Raw genomic sequence first — 22446 nt, forward strand, 5'->3', positions numbered from 1 at the left:
AAATAAAGGAAAAATTGAGAATCGAAGGTAACCATCGCTGTAACTGGCAATTGAAAGTTGACATGGATTCACGCAATCGATCCCTATGACACGATATTAAAATGATCAAAGTATTATTATATATTTTTGTGTTGATAAACGAAAGATCGTTTAAACACATGTCGTGCCGGAGTAGTTAATGGGAATATTGTACCAGAAGAAAGGGCAGCCAACGTTAAACGTAAATACTGGTGTTTTAATCGCGATACCTACGATTTTTATATACTGTGTAGATTTTGTATATAGAGGAGCATTAATACCACTCTTCGGAAACTTTGATAAACTATCTCTATGGATGTTGATTGTGTTCGGCCTAATTCGCCCTTTCCGAAGACAAGATCTTCGCCCCTTGAACCCTTTAAGGGGACAAGATCGCCATTTTTACGTGGTTAAGATCGCTTCGATAATACGATAGGACTCGATGTTATCTAAGCGAAACAAATTTACAGAGAAGAAAAAGACTTAGAAAATGTACAAAGGACGCGGGTGATGAATTAAACGCAAGGGTCGCGATATTTTCAAGCATAAGATAACAATTGGCGGGGCAAAGGGCGAAACTTTCGTGCGAAGTGTCGAAGATACGTTTTGCCATATCGTTCACGTTAAATAATCGCTAACAAGATGGTGAAACAACGTTCGTGTAAATTGATACACACACAAAGAAAATGACAGAAAGGAAGAAAGTGTAATCTGTTAAATAAAACTATCGTAAGTATATGTGTACATGCAATGGGTCGCGTAATTGTTTGAACGTAAGCAATGAGAGATTTATTTAAAAGACACGGTAAGATTAAACTGACGTCAAAGTCTTGTTAAAACTTCGTTAACCTTTTCGGCGCGAGTGTACTCGTCAAATTATTTTGTTCTTGTCGTACTCAAGACGAGTTAAATCGCATGAGCTTTTTAAATAGGAAAGAGCTCAAGACGAGTTAACTCATTAACTCATTAACAATAAGCACGTGCGATTTAACTCGTAGCAGAGCACAACAAGAACAAAATAATTTGACGAGACGTAGGGATTGTATTATGATGTACATGTAATGTTATAAATTATAACTTTGATTACCAATTTCAAAATGTTATTTTGTGACCAAGACAATGACGATGACACACATAATAAATGATACGTGATATATAATATAAAATACATGTATAATATTATGTCTTTCGATTGAGAATATCAAAATATTTTCTGACGACAATGATGTCAATGACGCGTCGACGTTATACGACGACAATTAGTGCTACAATGCGTTAGTAATTTTTACCTGCTTTTAACCAAGTAACGTATAAATTATTATACGTTTGATTTTATTCGTTATTCATTATTGGAAATAAAAATTTTGCTCGTCTCTCCTCTCCCTTCATACAACGACGTTAAAAACTCGACTGGTGATGTTCGAAACAACTTATCGTGCGTTGTTTCTTTTAATTTTTCATTGCAAACGTTCGAACAAATTCAGCATCCACTGTAGAGAGCTCCGTTTGGGTTCGTGAAACACTCCTTAAGAAGTACTGACACCGCCAATGGAGAAATAAGTCTCGAATTCGACTTATGCGTAAGGTAGATGCGCAGAAGACGATATGCGATCGGATCACAGGATCGATGTATGAATTTGTGGATTTATTAAGCTAGAAATATTTGATTTTTGCGAACAAAAATCTATTTTAAATCGAAGCGAGTAGACTCGATTCAATAAATGGTCTATTGTAAGTACTTCGAAGTCTTTAAATTAAACATGTATATTCAAGGCATTACTAAAGAATATTTTAATTAAAAATTAAGTAACGAATTAGTCACTGTTTATTAGCTATTTTGTCAGTGATGTTTTATATAAAATCTGTAATTCAATATTCCAAATTATCATACGTACTGCAGATTCAAAATTAGTCTGATATCAAAACTGTTGCGATTCGTGCATATCGTCAAGTTATCTTCTGCACATCTATCTTGAGCACACGCGACGCTTACGTTGTTTCTCCATTGGCTGTAAGTTCCCAAGAGGGTTCTCGCGAACCCAGATATACGAAATGGTCTAAGAGCCAGTAACGATTTTGCTCCCGTCGTTTCGAAATAAAAATAACCTTTTCTTATGATAGTATAAGAACCGATGATCGCGAAAATCGCCATCATGCAGCGAATTGTTGGAACAACGACGCGTGGGCGTATTTCGAAACACGCGAAAAAAGAGAAAATGAAGTTACGTCATTTTTAAATGGCTGATTTTTGGTACAGTGATTAATTGCGTGTTGGCGAAGAACGAAAAAATATTGCTGAACATTTTGCGCAAATTGACGTAAGAACCTCTGTAACAATGCAACTTTTCGTGCGTTCTTTATGTTCCGTGCAAAATGTCCAGGAATATTTTTCGCTGTACCAAAAATCAGCATTTTCAAAACGAAGTAACTTCGCTTCTTCTTTTTCTCTGCGTGCTTCGAAATACGCCCGTTCCGTTGTTCCAACGATTCGCTGCATGATGGCGATTTTCGTGATCGTCAGTTCTTATACTTTCATAAAAAGAAAAATGGTTATTTTCATTTTAAAATGCCGCAAGTAAAATCGTCGCTGGCTCTTCGACTACGACGTAGCTACACCCCAGTCGCGTCTGTGTAAAGTGTGATCTTTCTCCTTTGGATTTTAGGCTACCGATTGTACAGAACGCACATGCACTCGCTACAATCATACGACGAACACGTAGGTACACTGTACATAAATCGTACGTAACTCATAAGAATATTTTTTGTACGTAGTTAAATCTCCAAGTGAAAAAACCGCTGCTCTCTGTCGTACGTACATGTAATATCTGACTATAAATTCGTTCAGCGATGATCTCCGTTGTACCTACGTAACCGTGCACGACTCGTGACGAGGATGAAATTATCCGAGCTGACAAAAATTGTTCATTTTCGTATGGAAAAAAAAAGAAACAAAACAAAACAAGTTCCGAAAGCGATGAAATTCTTTTCCCTTTACCTCGACGAAATGTGAAACCATATCGGTTCTTCTGAACACGTTCATTGCGTAGAAAAGTCAACGTATTATTTACACATAGTCCGTTCCATAAACATTCCTGTCCTCTATGGCCGTTAAAGAAATTTATAATATTAGTTAAATAACAGGTTCGATGTTTCCGTAGAAACTTTTCGTTATTAAGACACATATACAGGGTGTTCTAAGAATGTTGGAGGTCCTTGAAAAGGGGGTGGTTCGAAGGGTGATTTGAAACAACTTTTTTCTTAGCGAAAATGTTGTCCGAGACTTCGTTAAAGAGATATTAACAGGAAACAATGGAATGCCCGACAAATTTTACTCCCTATTCTTAGGTATGGTAGACGCGGATACTACAAATTTATCATCCAAATCTACATGAACTACAAAAATATTTACATTAATTTATAAAGACTCCACGCAGACTGTTAACACTTTATCTACCGGGCTATTTAGAAACAGCCTTTAATTCATAAAAGAATTTTCTACGGTAGCATATGCCAATCTAGGCTGACAATCATTCCTTCGTACTATTACTAGGTACATTGAAAACCAAGTCTGTTTCCAAAAACTGAACATTGTAAGTAGACAACCATCAACACACTAAGTAAATTCGAAAAGCTAACTACTGGAATTAAAAAGCCTACAAATAGACTCCCGGTAAATAAAGTGTTAAGGAGATATTAACAGAAAACCCCGACAAATCGGAGCGCGAGTATGCCAGTGGAACGCTCGCAGTAGTATAGGCCGCTCCGGCACCGGCATACTCGCAGTAACGTACGAGCGTGGCCGCCTAATGTGTAGCCTATACTACTGCGGGCGCTCCACTGGCATGCTCGCGCTCCGATTTGTCGGGGTTTTTTGTTAACACGTTGATCGTCACGTCACCCATATATGGGTGACAGTGCTTTTCACTGAAGAAGTAAAGAAATTAATTTTGAAAGTCAACCATGAAAGGAAATGAATTTGAATGAAATTCATGAATTTTGATGAAGTTACAAAAATAAATAGCGCGATAAACGTTTGATTATATAGTCTCGAATATTCGAAATAATATTTAATTGTAGCAGAAATTTTCAAGAATATTTATGTAGCAGTGAACGTGTTAATATCTCCTTAACGAAGTCTCGAACAACATTTTCGTTAAGGTAAAAGTTGTTTCAAATCATCTCCCGAACCACCATTTCAAGGTGTTACAACATGTTTGAGACACCCTGTGTACGTTATAAATAAATTCATTATGTATTTGTAACGAAAACGTTTAGTTGGAAACCTATTATTTAATTTAGATGAATTTTTTCAATAAGCATACAGGGTAGAAATATTTATAGGACTGACTGAACATGTCCTAGGTAGAGTCGAGTGCACATCTCTCTCTCTCTCTCTCTCTCTCTCTCTCTCTCTCTCTCTCTCTCTTGCTCTCGCCCGCTGAGAACGATCATCGACTAATTGTTAATTGCAGCTGTAATTAGTGTATTAGATAGCGTAATAGTAACTTACAAACTCTAATTTTTATCGAACGAATAACTGATACACAATTGCTCATCCTTTATTCGTCATTCGAGATATTTATCTAAACAAGAATTTCGCCCATCTCTGTATAAAACACATTTGGCAACTGTTACCACTCGATGAAACCCAACCATGTCCTCGACAGAAATGGGCAATATTTTATTAGAAAATTAAATAACCATTAAAGCCAACAGCAATTTATTTGACGTCCATTTGTTCATTTCGATACGTTCAATTCTATAAATAAAAATTTCTAATTTCTCTCAAACGAATAACTGACACGCAATTGTCTATCTTTAATTTCGTCCATCGCGGATCCCTTGTAGATCGCTGCGTGCGTTCCACGTGTACGTGTACATTGAATCCTCCGCTTATGCAGTTCATTGCATAAACGTATAAAGTATCGCGCGATATCACCGATAAATCGTGGACGTTCTCCATTAATTTTTGGCTCGATAGCAAATTTTTCAAAGCCTAACTCTCGACTCTGTACAACCGTATCCTACCGGAACTGATCTTTCTTTCTCCCTCCGTTAAAATCACGGAGGGAGCTGTGGGGGAGGGGGGACGAGGGAGATAACTTCGATGTACCTAACCACGTATCTCTCGAAACTTGTGTATAATTCGTTAGGGGATACTGGGATTCTTCGACGATTTTCGGGGTGACTGGAATCGACATAGTAATTAACACGATCTATAGGATACTGTACGTTTATCGGGTAAGCTACGCGTCACGATGTTTAAGTATAGTAACGATATAGATTTTGTATACCGCGTGCGTGAGGATGTAGAAACGAGCATGACAGAGGATAGTGCGTGCAAGCGCGCGTTACAGAATTTACGTTCGACAGGTTAATAAATCGTATTTTCGAAATAAACCGTTCAACATCTTTTCTTCTCCCACCATTAGGGGTGTGCGGGATTCCCGAAAATATCCGGGATTCCCGAGAATATTCGGGATTCGCGAGTTTATGCGGGATCCCGAGTTGATTCGGGAATTCCCGGGAATTTCGAAATCCCGTTCATTCGGATTGCTGAAATTTTCAAGGATAACAACACTTTCGGAAATCCCAGATATTATTCTATATCCCATACATTGTCGGGAATCCCGAACATTTTTGAGATCCCGTACATTCTCGGAAATCCCGAATTTTTTCGGGATCTCGTGTATTTTCGGGAATCCCGATTCAACTCGGGATCCCGCATAAGCTCGAGAATCCCGAATATTCTCGGGATTCCCGGACATTTTACGGGATCTCGAAATTGTCGGGAATCCCGGATGTATTCGGGATTTTGAAATTCTCGGGATTCCATCCCGATCCCGGGAGGAATTCCCGTCCCGACCGGGATCCCACAAACCCTTACCCACCGTACGATTTTTCTTTTTTTTAAATTGCAATGCTTGTTATTCGTGAATTCTTTTTGAGACAAACAGAACATTTTCTTTTAACACGTCGACTGCCAGACTAATACTCTTGAAAATTTCTATCGTGATTAAGTTTTCTTTCTAGACTATTGGAAGCTACATAATGAAGCATTTATTGTGGTATTTATTTTTATAACTTTATTGAAGTTTAAGAATTTAATTCTTTATTTTCTTTGTTACTGAACATTCAAAATTAATTTTGTTTGTTGCGACATGGCGGTCAACGTGTTAATAAGATTGGGGGTATTCGGAAGAACGTTTAGAAGTAATACGGCGTTCACGGCGTTGTAGCTTTTTTACACGGGTATTCAGCGGTGACCAGAATTATTGTTCATCTATCTCAGAACGATATATACGATATATAATGTAAATTATATAAAAAAATGTTTAAATATTGTTCATTCGTCTCAATCGCCACCTAGCGGTGAACAGACCGAACTAAAATTTCGACCTTTGGTCAGCGCCTCTATCAGGAAAACGCTCAAGTTTCTCCTCGAATAGTTCCTAGTTTCACCGCTAGATGGTGTTTTTACTGGTTTTTTTACCGACGTAGTCGGTACGTTACCATACCGAACTAAAATATCGACCTTCGGTCAGTACCTCTATCGGGAAAACGCTCAAGTTTGTCCTCAAGTAGTTCCTAGTATCAGCCCTAGATGGAGTTTTATACTGGTTTTTTACCCACACGATCGGTACATTACCATACTGTCGGTAAATTATGTAGGAATACTACATACAAGAATTACGAACATGAACTAACACCGAACTTTAACAACAAAAGAATTTATTTAAACAAGAACAATAAAACAAGATTATCAATTTGAATTCAAGGAGCTGGTTGGAAACACGTTCGAACTGTATGACGGTTGATAAGGGAATGTTAAAAATAATTGCAACTAACGGAAAAATGAACAACGCGATAAAAGAAAAACGTAATTAAAACCCGCTACGTTCAAACGCAATAGCCAATTACAAACAATTATCGATATGAGGTATGGAACATGTGTGAAGAACTGTACATGTGAAAATCGATAAATGCGTGTAACCCCACAAACATGTGGCCGACACCTGATAATGGTAACTTCTTTATCGACACCGCAGTGGATTATTATCTTTACTTTGGCAGAAACTTCTTTGTCGATTCAGAAGAGGATCTCTTCTACTGTCTTATGTTTCGTTTATCTTTTTGAATTTCTTATTGATTTCGTTTGATTAATAAATTGCTTTCTGTTAGTTCAAACGTGTAATCATTAAAACTTGAAAATAAAACCACTTATATTCTAAACATAAATTTATTATAGTCTCAAGTGCTATAAACACCGTGTTAATTGCGTCATCTAGTAGTAAAAAGAGGAACTATTCGAGGACAAACTTTAGCGTTTTCCCGATAGAGACGATCTACAGGGTGTAGACACTAGTGCAAGCAAAGTACTCAGGAGTAACGTGAACGATGAATATATTTAACATTTGCTTTTCCCTGGTCACTTGAAACTGAACTGACGTCCTTATCAGTAATTTTTGCATATTTTGCATATTTTTGCATATTACTAATCTCTCTAGAGTCAGTGCCATCTAGCCTACTAGACAGAATTTCCGATTTGCGCCACATTTCTAGAATCATAAAAAATGCTGCAGTTTCGTCTCTGTAATACTATTTCGTAGTTTTGGTCGTAACTTAAAATAAATGATCAAAAATAATCACAAACATCGTACGATTATAACCTCCTCCTAATATTTTGTGTGTTAATATAATGCATTTAAAATGACGCAAGCTTATAACTATTACAGTGAGTTTCAAAAGAACGCAGAATTACAACAAAATCTTAAATACAAGCAAAAATACCGAAGATTAAAGAGAATTGTGAAGGACACAGTTATTGTAAGTTTACGTTTACATCCTAACATCAATTATCTTTATTTTTATGTAATGAATCATTGTATGTAAAAAAGAAAAAAAGTGGAAGTGAATTCGAATTAATTGCTGTTAAAATTATTAAGTATTCTGAATTTCAGGAAAATGCAGCACTATGTGATCAAGTTGCACAAATGCAGGAGAATCTCATGCTTGTGAAAGAGGAAAGATTATTCCTTCTACGTAAATTATGTCAACAACAAGGAGACATAGACCCTTCCACGATGTTACCTAGATCTCAGTCGAATAGTGTTAATTCAGCTTCATTTAATCTAGAATCCTCTACACCTAAGAAAGCTGCAAAGAAAAGAGTTTCAACAGACGGTTCAGGTACTTAAAATACTATTCCTATTTCAATTATACAAAAATAAATGAACACATTGTCTTTGAATTCATGTTTTTCAGAACCAAAAAATAAAGCTAAACGTTACAACAAAACAATGAGGAAAGTAGTTCAATTAATACCATTAGATGTACATGGAAGACCTATATTTCCTATCGCTTTGGGTGACCTTACTGTATACTCACTTGGTGAAGTAGTATCCGATAGGATAGCATATCACACAGAAGATCTCATTTATCCAGTAGGCTATTGCAGTACAAGAATATATGCCAACTTAAGAGATGTAAAATCAAAAAGCTTATATACTTGTAAGATATTAGATGGTGGACAGAAACCAAGGTAATGTAAATATATAAATAAATAGTATACATTTTTCCATGAATAGATAAATAATATATTTTGAGTTATTGTCAGGTTTGAAATAGTATCGGATAACGACCTCGATCAAGCATTGGTTGGATCTAGCCCTGACGAGTGTCATTCAAAATTATTAGTTGCAATTTCTCCTCTGCTTCGTTCAATTGCACCGAAAGGTGCTGATTTTTTTGGGATTTCGCATCCTACTGTACAAAATCTTATACAAAGCACACCTGGGACACGTAAACTGGCCATGTACAAGCAACAACGATTTGAAGTATATGATTTACAATTTTTTCTGTAATTTAATTTAGATATCAAAATTTATCTCTCTTTTTGTATTTAGGTAAGTAAAAATCAAACAATGGAAAGAGGTACGAGTCCAATAACAGAGGAAGAGACAGATCCAGGACTTGGATTTGCTGCTCTACACAGGCATTATGCTTTAACGAATTCTTATAGAATTAAAGAAGAACCTTCCGATCATGATCTTTTAGCTCTACAAGATTTTCTTGCATAATTTTTACATTACTCATGACAAAATTTATTCTGGTCATAGCAAAAGTTAACTGAGACCTTTGTGTATTAATGATACATGAATTTCATTGTCTCAAATATTGCTACTTACATTATTTATATTGAAACATGGTTTAGAAAACTCCAGTATATTAAAAACAAATTCTCTTCAGTGTAATATATACATACAATAAATATGTAAGAGTGGATATTTTTGTAACTCTGTATTGTTTTCAATTTTCAGTACTCTAGAATGTATTTCATGATACCAAATCCAAAAGCCGACGTAATTAAATAAACTAATATATACAAATTTACTAATTACTCTCTAATGTAAAAAACACAATTTTAATGGATTTCTTTAAATCAACACTTACAAAGACGAAACCATAGGAAAAAACTGGTAATTCATATTTTTACGTATTTATTTACACGTCATTGTTAATTATTATTATATTATTCATATGGCTAGTACTGATTATCGTTACATAATCAGTTGATGATTCTGTAATTATAAGTAATAATATATAGTAGCATTATACTATAAAAATCATATAAAAATTTCATAACTATCAATATTATTTAAATTTGAGAACCCTGTAAGTGTGAAGCCTTGGGACAAATAACACAGCTGACCGACTCTGTGATAAGGCCTAAATAAAATTACAAGAATCAGTAAAATAATAATTATTCCCAGGACATAATCTTATAAATACATACGTAATTGGCATATTATAAATGTTATTGTGTTATATTATCACAAAACACATACATTTTAAACAAAGTTTGTTTAAAAATAAGTTTAATCTAATCGTACGTGATTCGTATTTGTTATTTTATAAAATATTTTGTGAATAATATAATTAAATGATTTATAATTTTTTAATTATAAATCTTTTCTAATAAACATTGTCATCACAAGGTTACAATTCAAAAGTCTTAAACTGACTAGTTGCGGTAAAATGAAATTTGACGCTTTAAAATTATAAAATGTGACAATAAATTCTTTCTCACAACATAATTTTCAAGTACAATCATCAAGTTCAGTAAATACATATAAAATATACATGCATTAAAACGATATGTTTCCTCGCGATCTTGTTTTGCATCTATTATGTATTACTGTATATGTGTCTTCATACAGTAAGACAAATGGCTGGACTTCTTTCTTGTCATTATATTCATTTTAATATTACACACAGCACAGAAACAAATTACTGTAATATCATCTATGTATTTACAATCACTGTAAATTTATGAGTATTATATAAAGTAAAACATTCCAATCCAACTTAGGAAATATTTGGTTTTAAAAAAAAAACATGTTATATATTTAAATATATAAATACATATTTTATCAACTATCATGATGAAAAGTATGTAATTTTAACTCATTGAATAAGTTTCTGGTCAAAATTGTGCAAACGTCTATGCAACAGTAGTTTTAATTTGTATATATACACATGCATATTGATTCTGCACAATTTAATAATTGATAAAAATGTATAAAATTTTGAATTTTGATTTAGTATAATACAGCAAGGAACATGTATACTTATTTCATAAATGTTAACAAATTCATAGACTTTTTATGTCTTAGTATATATCTTGAGTGACATCTTTGTCAGTATAGTAATTTCCTACCTTGTATTTACATTCACAATTTGCGAGTGTAACTGTATTTACACGCAACAATAATGCTATATAAATTATGTCTTATGCTTTGTATTTGCATACAAAATAATAGTTACATTCCTGATAACTTTGTTATATAAGATAGTCAACTAAATATACGTCTAATAAAAGATAAAAAAATATGTAAACACCTGAAAAATAGTTTATTACTACATACTTATTATTCCTAATGAGTTTGCAGTTTATGTTTTTCATTGTCACCGCCTATTTGCTGGTCCAAGTGTTTTATTGAAAAGTGTATTTGCAATAGCAATTACAGGTGAAAACAATTTTAGTGGATGATTACTGAAAGAATATAGTAAATGTTATTGAGTAAAATTAGTTACCTAAATTATATATGAGTCATGCGAAACCAAAATATGTACCAAACACCAGTCACAGGTTCCGCTTCGTTTCCACTTATAATAAATAGCGGGAATAATATAGAAAAAACACAGCCACTGAAATAACAAGAATTTGAGTTCTATGTATACTTCTAAGAATATAATTAAAAATAATGAATTACCTTATTATATACGAATTAGGCAGTTGAGTAAGTATTGCTAATGGCAGACCAAAGCCCACAAAATATGGCCAATTACTTTCGATAAAACTTAATCGTCTATGCAACTCCCAACCCATATTGAACCACTTATATTCAAAAGCATAGAGAGCATATAAGAGGCACATATGTATAAGAGCAAAGATGTCACCTATAAGAGGTAACGGTATCCTGGATACCAACATTCCTTGGCCCAAAAATAATGCTTGAACCAATATGTTAAAAAGCGTGTCTGCTACCAGCTTACTCACACTGGACAAAAGTAGTGGCCTCCCTTGCCTATACCTATAAGCACTATCCGCAATGTCCTACATATATAGAATTTGACATTAATCATTTTGAATACAACTAGTGAAAGGTTCTTACTCTGAAAATAAGTCATACCTGGAACCATAAACTGTTGACTACCCTACTGAGTAAAAACAATGGTAGTATCCATACAGTGCCAAATGTTAGTGACAAAAATGGCTTTGTCCAGGACCATACAGTCATACCCATACCCGGCGAGTGACCAAATATAATAGTCAATAAGTACTTCAGAAATGGAAGGAGGCCACATTCGAAGATCAATATACTTAACCAGAATACACCACCATTTAATGTGCAACACTGAATTGTTCTTTTCAACACTTTTGACTCTCTGGAAATGCATTATAGAATTCACGAGTTACATGGTGCTAAATTTGAAAAACTGGCTTCTAAAGAACTTACAACATACCGTAATCGATTGTGATGTCTTTGAGGATTGTGTATAGCTACATTATCTTTTCCATGAATGTCTGTTCGAGAAGGAGATTGATTGTATAATCTTTCATTTATATGTTTATCCATATAAAATAGAACAATGGCTCCCCTTAGGCTGTCCACAAATCCAGAATAAATAGCACGTACTATTCTCTGAAATTGTAACATAACATTAGCTACATAAAGACTTTTATTAGATCAATTTCTTTTCTACGAATGAGTTCAATCGCATACATGTAAATACACAATATAATTTTAACATTTATATAATCTACATCTGTGAAAAGATCTGAATATATACACGCACATTGTGTACAAATGTAAATTTAAAAATAAATACAACGTAGAAAAACATAATAAAATATGACAATTGAATGTAATGTTGTGAGGTTAGAAAAACCATTATGTTTTTTTGACTTGAAATTACATCCATTACTCACCGCTGTGCTATCCATATTTCACAATGATATCCACAATAATAATGTAATTAATCTATACTCCAAATATGTCGAAAAATCTGCTGAAAAAACATGTTCGGAGTAACATAGCTGTCAATGCCAGGAACAATACAAGGGCACACCAAGAAAGCCGATATAAGAAAAATATTTAGGACAACAAAAACAAATAATAAGTTTTCCGACGATTCGAGCATGCATATACTCTATAATTTAGTAAAATTCGATAAATCGACAGAAATCTTTTTTTCGAAAACGAATAAATAAGAATTACCAGTTAAATGAACGAAACTATCAATGCGACGTTTCATGAAGTTGACAAAAAAAATTTTTGCGAAAATGAATGAACTGATTAGTTTTCCTTACAAAGGTCGGTACTATATTAATAGGTGTAAAGATCAAAGAAGAATAACGGTATTTTCTTTAATGTACCGTTCATTAGTTGTTATTCTTATCAAATATATTATAGAAATCAGGATTTCTTTCCCATACGTACAAATTAATATGACAGCATAATAATAGATTTATTTCAAATGTTATATTTTAAAATACATACATTTAGCTACGTTCTATACTCAATTTACAAGTATATTCTATAATACTAACAAAGAATATATGAAATCGAGTGTCATCATACCTAAGATTTACGTAATTTACGATTTTGCGTTGTTATCGTTTCCAAATATAAAACAATTGATCGCAATCATTTTTGTTCGTCATAACAATGATGCAGATTATGCAACTTGATTATGTACTCAAGTTACATGATTTGCATTATTTAATTAATAATTCATAAATTATTATCTTAGAATTATAAATTTCTTTAAGAATAATTATTATTGTATAGTCATTTTTTATTCAAGGATTTGTTTTATAGGTATAATTACGTAACAATGTCAAATTTAATATTAGTCGATATCTATAAAATAATAAATATAAATAAATTTACAATAAGGGGGAAGTACAAAATATGTATGAAAATAATTCTCGGATAGTATATATTTATTTATGTAGTTGGAATATACACCAAAATATAATTTAATGTTATGAAGATAAATTAATTTCCACGTATCGTAAACATTTCTAAGTTGTTACTACGACAAATGTTACTGTTTTCAAGAAATGCATCCAGAAAGGCCACCGCTCACTAAACCGCTCTATGAGCGAGTTTTAGTATTTGAGTGGCGCCATCGGCGAGAAAACCACCAAGTTTGTAGTGAAAACAGTTCTCACAATTTTTGTAAGATGGCGCCACCGATACCTTTAATCAATTATTCATTATTTTTAATAAACGCATACTTAATACGATTCTTTGCTGTTAATATGCCAAACTTTTATGAATAGTTATTTAATGCAGCAATAATTATTGACCATTAGTTTGTGGCGCCATCTAGCATCAACAGTGAGAACTATTTTCACTACAAACTTGGGCGTTTCTCCACCAATAGCGCCACTAGTATTAAAACTGTAGGAACTATAGTTTCTATAGCTCGTGCTACGCGGCGCATTCTCTTCGCATAAATTTAAAACGCTGTTGTTGTTAAAACAAAAGTTGTTAATTCAAATGTCATCCTATCGGCTTAACGTCGTTTGCGGTATCAAAATACCGTTGGAGCATTCGCCAAGAAGACTGAATCCTGAATTGTTACTGATTCAGAGCGAGATGAAGGCAAAAGTTCAAATACACCTATAATCAGTGGCGGGGTTAGGGGGGGAGGCGAGATCGAGAACCGCCCGGAGCGCCAGATCTTTGGGGACGTCGCAGTCCGGTGTCCCTAGTATACGAATATTGTATAGCTGGTATACAGAGTGTCCCAAAAATGTTGTAACACCTTGAAAGGGATGGTTCGGGAGGTGATTTGAAACAACTTTTTTCTTAGCGAAAATATTGTACGAGGCTTCGTTGACGAGATATTAACGAAAAACACTGACTAATCAGAGAACGAGTATGCCGGTGGAGCGGCCGCGGTAGCGTATGAGCGCGGACGCCTAGTCGCTCCAACGGTATGCGCGCCCTCTGATTGGTCGCGGGTTTCAAAAGCACACGGTTAATATCAAAGAAGCCTCGGACAACATTTTCGCTAAGGAAAAAGTTGTTTCAAATCACCTCCCGAACCACCCTTCTCAATGACCTCCAACAATTTTGGGACACCCTCTATATTGCAGTTTAAGAATCTTTACAATCTAGCTACAGATTCATTGTTTGATATTATTACCTCGTCTTCTCTTCTTAAAAATGTTAAGCCCCTGAAGGGGCGCCACGATAATCTTGCTCGGGGCGCCAATATTGCTAAAACCGTTCCTGCCTATAATGATGACATCGGGACCTCAAGTTGGAGATAACGAATTTCAAAATATTCGACTTTCCACATTCTGGAGCGAAGCACCCGGAACCCTTTTTTTTTTTTTTTTTTTTTTTTTTTTTTTTTTTTTTTTCTTTCGTGAGGAAATGCATTTACGCACACCCGGCGGATGTAAGGACTTCCGCCGGGTAGTATGGGACTCCCCGCAGGCGAAAAATGTCACCCGCGGGTATACCCACTAAAACCCCCCCGATGGCCAACATTGGGCAACACAGCGACCATGGACTCTCTCCAGGACGGGGAAGCGAACCTCCCCGCCCCTACGAACTCCACCACGCCGCCGCGCCCAGGCTCCCCTTGATCTTTGGGGACCCCATCTCAGTGTGGGGGGGTCAAACATCGGCCCCCGCGGCCCCACGCGCAACACGTCGGGGTCACCATGACTGTGACCCCATGACAGGCGTGCGCGCGCGGGGCCGAAGCACCCAAAACCCAGACCTAACCCAGCACAACATGAATGTCATGTTGGAAGCGATGGCCAGGTCAAATGATCGTCATCCACCTCAACAGCGAAGGTGGAATTCAGATTTTCGAAACCGTTCAGCACCAGAAATAAATATTGTTTCTATCATGAACGATTTGATAAAAAAGCGCATAAATGTGTCAAACCGTGTGCTTGCAGCCGTTAAGTCTATAAATTCGTATACATATAAGATTTTGAATAACATTGAATATAAAATTGGTAATTACTACAAACATATATTGTATGGATTAACATAATATACTAATTTGTTCACATATCTTTATTTCATCATGTTTTAAATATTTTCATAGAATGTATATACAATGTAAACAATTCTTTATATATCACTCTTTCCCATGCATTTATATATTCAAAAGATAATTTTACAAACCATGATTTTGATATACATACATTCAACATAAATTTAATTTATTTTCTTACACTCAAATCATCACATAAGTTACATCATTTCTTAGAGCTGTTTAATCAAATATATTTGGATATGCATATAATAAAAGTATTTCCTTAGTAACAGTTTTTCTGGTCTGTGTATGTAAACAACAGTTTTCAATTTACTTCAAATTTAATTTCAATCGTTCAATTAATTTTACTGCCTACTTCTAAAAAATTTTAGTAGAAAACTTCTAGAAAAAAATGAACCTTATGAACTCAGAGAAATTAGTACTATAATTGTACTTAGAATTGTATACCAAATATTTGAAGTTCATATTCAAATAGAATAACTATGGAATAAAAAATGGTGGAATATATTTAACAATTTACAACTTGCACTTTCTAACGAGGTCACGGATTAATTACTTTTTTCTACGCGAACTGACAATAATGAATAACCAAAAACAAATACTAATAAAAAGAACAATTCATTTTGACTTTTCCCATAAAAATCAGACGACTAGAAATTCAGGAGTAAACAAGATACACAGTATACAACTTTACTGTAATATACAAAAAAGATCTTTTCAACATGATTGTCATCAACTGCAACTGATATCGTTAAATGAAATTAAATATTATAATCAGAATTTTTTATACAATACTATAGATCATAATTTATCTTAATCTCTTTACTTACAAAAGGAGTTGAATTTGTTCATTTTCTGCTCAAAAGATAAAATGTATGAGAACATAGAAATTATTTTTGATAATCATATATTACCTATTTATAATTTAATGTAAAATATAAAAAAGTAATATATTAATTATTAACAGATAGTATGTAGGCTACTTCCTCTTAATTTGTTAACTGATGTATGAAAGTGATATTATTTACGTGATGACTTGATATTCAAATAGATCATTGTAATTATTCAAAATATAATCTAAAGATATACATCACTTAAAAATAGCAGAAAATGGGACTAGTTTTGTAGATTATTTAATATTAAAGTATTGTTCTATATGAGAATGTTAATCATTCTCGTTGAATAAACTATAAAGTATTTAATAATTTTAATCTGCATACGAGTTGTATAAAGCACGTATTATTATTATTATTGTTATTATAATTATGAATTTTCGTTTAGAATGCGTTAACGAATCAATAAATATATAAATACATTTCTTGTAAATCTCCGAGTCGAATAAAAATACGAAGTTAAAAGTACGAAATAAAAGTACGATGTATATAAGATAATACAAATATCTATTAATACGAGAAACAAAATATACTCTTAAGTATTAACATAACATACACAAAGTTTGATAATAAAATACTCAGACTATGGTAATTTTTTTCATAAATTTAAATACGACAAAATTGCAATTAGAATATACATAATTGATATTGGTTGAGGCTTCACGGTATAAGCCGTTCTTTGGATGAGATACTCCGACATTTCACCAGCATTGCAGCTCTCTTCTTCAAGGATCACATAACACATTGATAATGACATCTGATGCAATGGTGACGTAACGTCGAAGTATCTTACCCAAAGAACACGACTCACATCCAGAAGCCTCAATTAATATCAACTATGAGGAACTGTGCCGTGAAAGCCTGAAATATCCTAAAATTTCTAGAAGTAAAAACGGGATAAGTAGTGCTTTGTACATAGTTTTCCAAGACAATTTGTTGTAAAAATATTCGAATATAAATAATTTGTATAAACACCAGTTTATAATGTATGTCTAGGAACATTGTTATCAAACTTCGTATGCAACATGGAAAGTAAAGATTCTTGTAACATAATGCTATAAAAGTAATAGTATACCGTAGATTATATCAAAATAAATCGAAATAATCTGAAAATATTTGACATATTATAAATATATAAATATACAATGCCTAATATTTAAACATGTAATATAAATACTGTTATGTCTTTAATGGCATCGACTAGAATTATTTAAGGTAATATTAAAAATTCCAAAGATTATCATTACTCATGAAAATCGCCAAAAATAATGTAATGTTTAAATCTACAAAAATTTTATCAACTATGATGATGTTGTATGAAATCTTCTTCAATTGTAGTTAATGGAATATCTAAAATCTATGTATGCAGAAAATTGTGAGTAAATTTATATATAATGTCTCATATACAATGAATATGTATTGACTTTGCAACAAAAGTAAAGATGTATCTTTTCAATTATACGATTACCAAATAATATATGTTGACTAGTTGGATCCCTTTCTCTATTGCAAAAAGTATACATATTATCAGAATGCATACCAGTTTTCAATTACTTGGCAGTGAACTCGGGCCAATAGTTTACATAATAACGATGTGTTAAACCTTCAAATAATCTATCCAACCACATTGGCAAACCATCCAAAAGATTATCCTGATACAAAACATTGTTTCCACTCTGTAAAAAGTCATTTGTATAACTCTTAAATAAATGTTTTAAAAAAATATAAAATATATATAAGTTTATTATACCTCATCTTCAGAAAGATCAGAATCGTTAGAACTGTCAAAACCAATAAATGCACCAGCTTCTGCATCATCTGCTCTTCGAGTTAACTGCTTTGTCATTCGTTCCATTCGCTATATACAGAGAACGATCATTAGAATTTATAGTCTTTGCGTGTGATAAGTATTAGAATAATACTTTTAAAATATACCTTAGAACCTTTTCCTTTACTACATTCTGGATGCTTGGCATGATACATACAAAAATATTTGCGATGTCCATTTAAAGACAGTACAGTGCCAACACAATTTTTGGCATTTATATTTAATTCTTTTTGTTCTGGCAAAGTGAGGGATAACAGTTTCTTATACCAATCTAGCCCTCTTTCAAGAGACATGTGTCCAAACATAAGGGTCTTATTTTTCCTGTAACGAAATTAATTATTTATTTTGGATAAGAAAGAGAGCGTTGTAACTTACCTATAAGGCCACACAGCTTTATGAAAAGCTGTTAATAATTTTAATCTACTTTGAGCATCAACTAATAATATAATGGTTCTACAGCCTGGTTTTAATAGACGAACTAAACCATTATATTTCTCTGCGCGTAATTCATGTAATCGTAATTGTGGCTGCGAAGATGTTGATTTAGCGTTATCTTTACATTGAGCACGTTCTGCTTGAACACTTGCTTCTTCTAATTTCCTAAAATAAAAAATAATTTTATGGTAGATTATATTCACATAAATTTACGTTACATGAAAATGTAATATCCTCTAAAAATCATGATACTTACACCAGATATGACATTCCATATCCTGCAGCACCAATTAACATTAAGGTGGCAATTACTGATACTAAAGGCAAAATTTGCTCTTTAGTAAGACTATCCGATATATAATCTACAGCTAATAATGCCTTGCCAATAAGTTTGTCTACAGTACCCTGAGTAAAAATTAAATTGAGAAGTATGTAATATTTAATACATCTTAATTTTTGAAAGATTAGGATTCATACCTGTGCATGTTCATCTGCTAATTCTCCTACGACCGCGGCGTATGGCAAAGCTTCAGATGCTCGCAATAATCTTTGTATAGTTTGTTCTAAGTTGCGACGTGTTTCGTTCCATTGACTCTCATCCTGAGCAGCTTCAATCCAACCAGTAGGTAACCATTCGTACTTCAGATGATTTGCATCTCTTCTCCAAATAATAACAATATGTAACAAAGGTTCCAAGGGACTGCCTTCTCCTGTTGATAATGCTGATACAAATTCTGGTTGTGTGTCTTTAAATACATATGTATACCTAACTCGTTCAGTGCTGCAAATTAAATTTTGTAAAAATGATTTTACAATAATAAAATTGCTAATGAAAAATAGTAAATATATTTTCAAAATAATGTTACCCATAAGAAGACTCTAAAGCTGCTTGTCTAAATTTGTGCCTAGCCAAGTCATGGAGAGGATTGTTTTGTTGCGATATTAAAACTGCACATAATCGTTTTTGAGGTCTGAGCCACTCAGGTGGACAAACAGAGTCTAACATTGCTTGGTTTGAAAGTCTTGGCAAAGCAAGGAATTTATTATTGGAAATAACATTGTGCATTGTATCACTGGATATGTCTTTCATACTAACAGATGCCATAGGTTTTTCAGAATTTTCATTAAATAGTAACAATGTGTCTAAATCCACAGAAATTTTATACTTTGATACAATGGATTCTGTTTCTGCTTTTCCAGTCTGCAACAACGAAATTAAAAGTTACTAAAGAATTGAGTAATTTCAGTGATATGGTAATGTTATAATACGCATAGAATAAAATGGTTACCTGAACAAAACCAAATGCAACACGATCTCTATAATAAAATGCAATAAACAGATATCGTAATCGTATAGATTCTTTTCTATCAAATATTAAAGCTCGAATTCGATTATCTATCCATCCTGAGAGAAAATTATCTACATTATTTTTATTGATATTAGGTATCAATTTATACGGAAATTTACTTCGCAAAAAGTCTGAAATATAAAAGTCTACTTAGATTTATAATATTATGAGATAAGAATTTCATATTTATAATCAGTACATTACAAATACACACCAACAATTTTTTGAATGCTGAAAAGAGATTCCTTATACACACTAGTACGACCATCTATAGTAACAACAAAGCATGGTAGTGAATGAATACCCAGCCTTCTTGCCAGAGCAGATTCTTTTTCAGCATGTGCAGTTGCTAAACCAAGACCCAATGGTTCTAATTCTTCAACTAAACGTCTCCATGTTGGTTCTACTTGTAAACAAGCAAAACACCAATCCGAATAAAATAATATTATGTAAGGTGTACGAAAAGTTTTTGGTATTATTACATTTTCAAATGATCTGTAATAAAAATATATTTATATTTAAAATATCTAATTATAATAGTATATACATACATATGCATTCATAGAAATTCGAGATGTTCTTATAGATGTTCTTATAGAAAAATACAAACCGATAAGTGATGCTCATCTTATAAAAGAGTGATATATCCCGAGTTTGGTAATGAAATTTGATATTTCCACCAAACAACTCCTCCAAAGGATCAAGAACATTAAAGTGACTGCTGTCCCTTCGTTGCCTAGGAATACTTTCTTCTGTAATACCATGATTATCAAATTTTTTTCTTCTTTCCGGATCAGTTAAAATCTAAGCAAATAAATTATAATTATAAAAATGAGCCATAATTTACATCCTGAATGTTTCAACAGTATTATACCTCGTATGCTTTTGTAATTTCTACAAATTTATTTTCTGCAGCAGGATGATCAGTTTTATCAGGATGCCTAAAGGAATAATATGTAAGTTAGAAATATTAGAATTAATTGTTTCAAAACACTACTAAAATCATAGGATATACATGTTGGTTTATTAATATTTAATACGTAAATATTATAAATAGTTTAGAAATGATTATTTAAAACTAACTTCGTATTACGAACTCAAAATAAACCTTTTGCACTCGAGAGGTAACTCTTAATTACCACTGAGTTAGGTCTCATATTGTATTTCAAAGCATTGATAGTAAAATTGGTCCATGAATAGGTTTCTAAACTCTGTACGTATTCTTTTAGTAAGTGTAAAATGGTACACCTTGAAATAGTAGTAAGACTTTTATCTCAAATTTGACTGTATTTAACAAATAATGACACATAAAATATTAAAATGTAACAATTTTATACTTTAATGTATATATAAAATCATTTAATGTTGGCTGTAAGAAATTCATAAAATATTCACAAAATCTGAAGTTGTTAATATAAGTCTAAATATAAAGTACATTATTATTATTAATAGTGTGACTTCATTCTGTATGAATTACTTTTATGGTGGACAAACTTGATACCAAATTTCATATGAATCAATCATTTTCACAGAATAGAATACGTAATAATATTTGTTTTAATACATACCATTCTTTGACAAGATTTTTATATGCCTTTCGAATTTCTTGTAAAGTTGCACGTTTGTGGACACCTAATATTTTATACGGATTTCCCAATGACTCGATACCACTAGCCGACGACAGTAAATGCGTTGTTATAATAAAAATCACGATAAAAAATGAGAACCTCATTAATGATTCTATATTATTCACACTTTTGTTAATGCTATTTGATCGTTTGCTTACTGACTCGGAGGTTCTTAAAAAATTAATCGATAACATTATTTGCGACGTAGTTTTAACGTGCCTGTATATCTATCGAATTGTACACTTTAACATGAAGTCAGCATTGACTACAACTATCCTTTTTTCTCCTTGCAATGTTTAGCAAACATGTTCAGTACAAATTTTGGCTAATTTTTAAGCCGAAAGCTCTGTCATTACAGTATTATAGTGATGTTTCTGGACAACCATGTTGTCAAATCATATATATATATATATATATATATATATATAGTGAGCATATAGTGGACATTAAATCCTAGAATGCTGTACAGTTCATGCTTCATGCGATGGAGACGATGGACTCTAGTAACAAAACTAGAGACCGTCTAATTACCAGAGACGGACAAAACCCTAGGCTTTGAATAAATCTGAAGTTTGCCGATGCGTTTGTCTCGTTTCTTTCTCTGGAAAATGTTCAAAAAAGGAAACGAGACAAACATATCGGCCAACTTCAGAATTATTCGAAGCCTAGGGTTTTGCCCATCACTGCTAATTACA

The 22446-nt window shown here is 33.0% G+C and overlaps 3 protein-coding genes across 7 annotated transcripts; 1 reads left to right on the forward strand and 2 right to left on the reverse strand.

Moving 5' to 3' along the window:
• Positions 1 to 7519: 7519 nt before the first annotated feature.
• Positions 7520 to 9360, forward strand: LOC128878428 (transforming growth factor beta regulator 1). Its single transcript, XM_054126626.1, has 5 exons — positions 7520 to 7845; positions 7980 to 8208; positions 8284 to 8560; positions 8636 to 8855; positions 8925 to 9360. The coding sequence occupies exons 1-5, from the start codon at positions 7729 to 7731 to the stop codon at positions 9096 to 9098; spliced, it is 1017 nt and encodes a 338-aa protein (XP_053982601.1). The 5' UTR covers positions 7520 to 7728; the 3' UTR covers positions 9099 to 9360.
• Positions 9361 to 9501: 141 nt separating this feature from the next.
• On the reverse strand, positions 9502 to 13248 carry LOC128878429 (etoposide-induced protein 2.4). Of its 5 annotated transcripts, none has more exons than XM_054126630.1 (7): positions 13167 to 13248; positions 12515 to 12591; positions 12049 to 12227; positions 11715 to 11970; positions 11295 to 11638; positions 11155 to 11229; positions 9766 to 11074 (listed from the first exon to the last, which is right to left on the reverse strand). In XM_054126630.1, exons 2-7 carry the CDS (start codon positions 12527 to 12529, stop codon positions 10987 to 10989), a joined length of 957 nt encoding a protein of 318 aa, XP_053982605.1. In that variant the 5' UTR covers positions 12530 to 12591; positions 13167 to 13248; the 3' UTR covers positions 9766 to 10986. The 5 variants fall into 5 exon arrangements, with proteins under 5 accessions (XP_053982607.1, XP_053982605.1, XP_053982603.1 ...); XM_054126628.1 differs by having other exon boundaries at positions 12515 to 12594; positions 13167 to 13245; XM_054126627.1 differs by lacking the exon at positions 13167 to 13248 and adding an exon at positions 12804 to 12876 and having other exon boundaries at positions 12515 to 12594.
• Positions 13249 to 15899: 2651 nt separating this feature from the next.
• On the reverse strand, positions 15900 to 22141 carry LOC128878396 (dnaJ homolog subfamily C member 16). Its single transcript, XM_054126553.1, has 12 exons — positions 21692 to 22141; positions 20998 to 21064; positions 20734 to 20927; positions 20338 to 20618; positions 20064 to 20254; positions 19641 to 19975; positions 19252 to 19555; positions 19031 to 19179; positions 18715 to 18939; positions 18447 to 18660; positions 18262 to 18369; positions 15900 to 18187 (listed from the first exon to the last, which is right to left on the reverse strand). The coding sequence occupies exons 1-12, from the start codon at positions 21943 to 21945 to the stop codon at positions 18062 to 18064; spliced, it is 2448 nt and encodes an 815-aa protein (XP_053982528.1). The 5' UTR covers positions 21946 to 22141; the 3' UTR covers positions 15900 to 18061.
• Between the last annotated feature and the right edge of the window lie 305 nt (positions 22142 to 22446).

Source organism: Hylaeus volcanicus, chromosome 6 (assembly GCF_026283585.1).
Source record: "Hylaeus volcanicus isolate JK05 chromosome 6, UHH_iyHylVolc1.0_haploid, whole genome shotgun sequence".
Taxonomy (NCBI): Eukaryota; Metazoa; Arthropoda; class Insecta; order Hymenoptera; family Colletidae; genus Hylaeus; species Hylaeus volcanicus.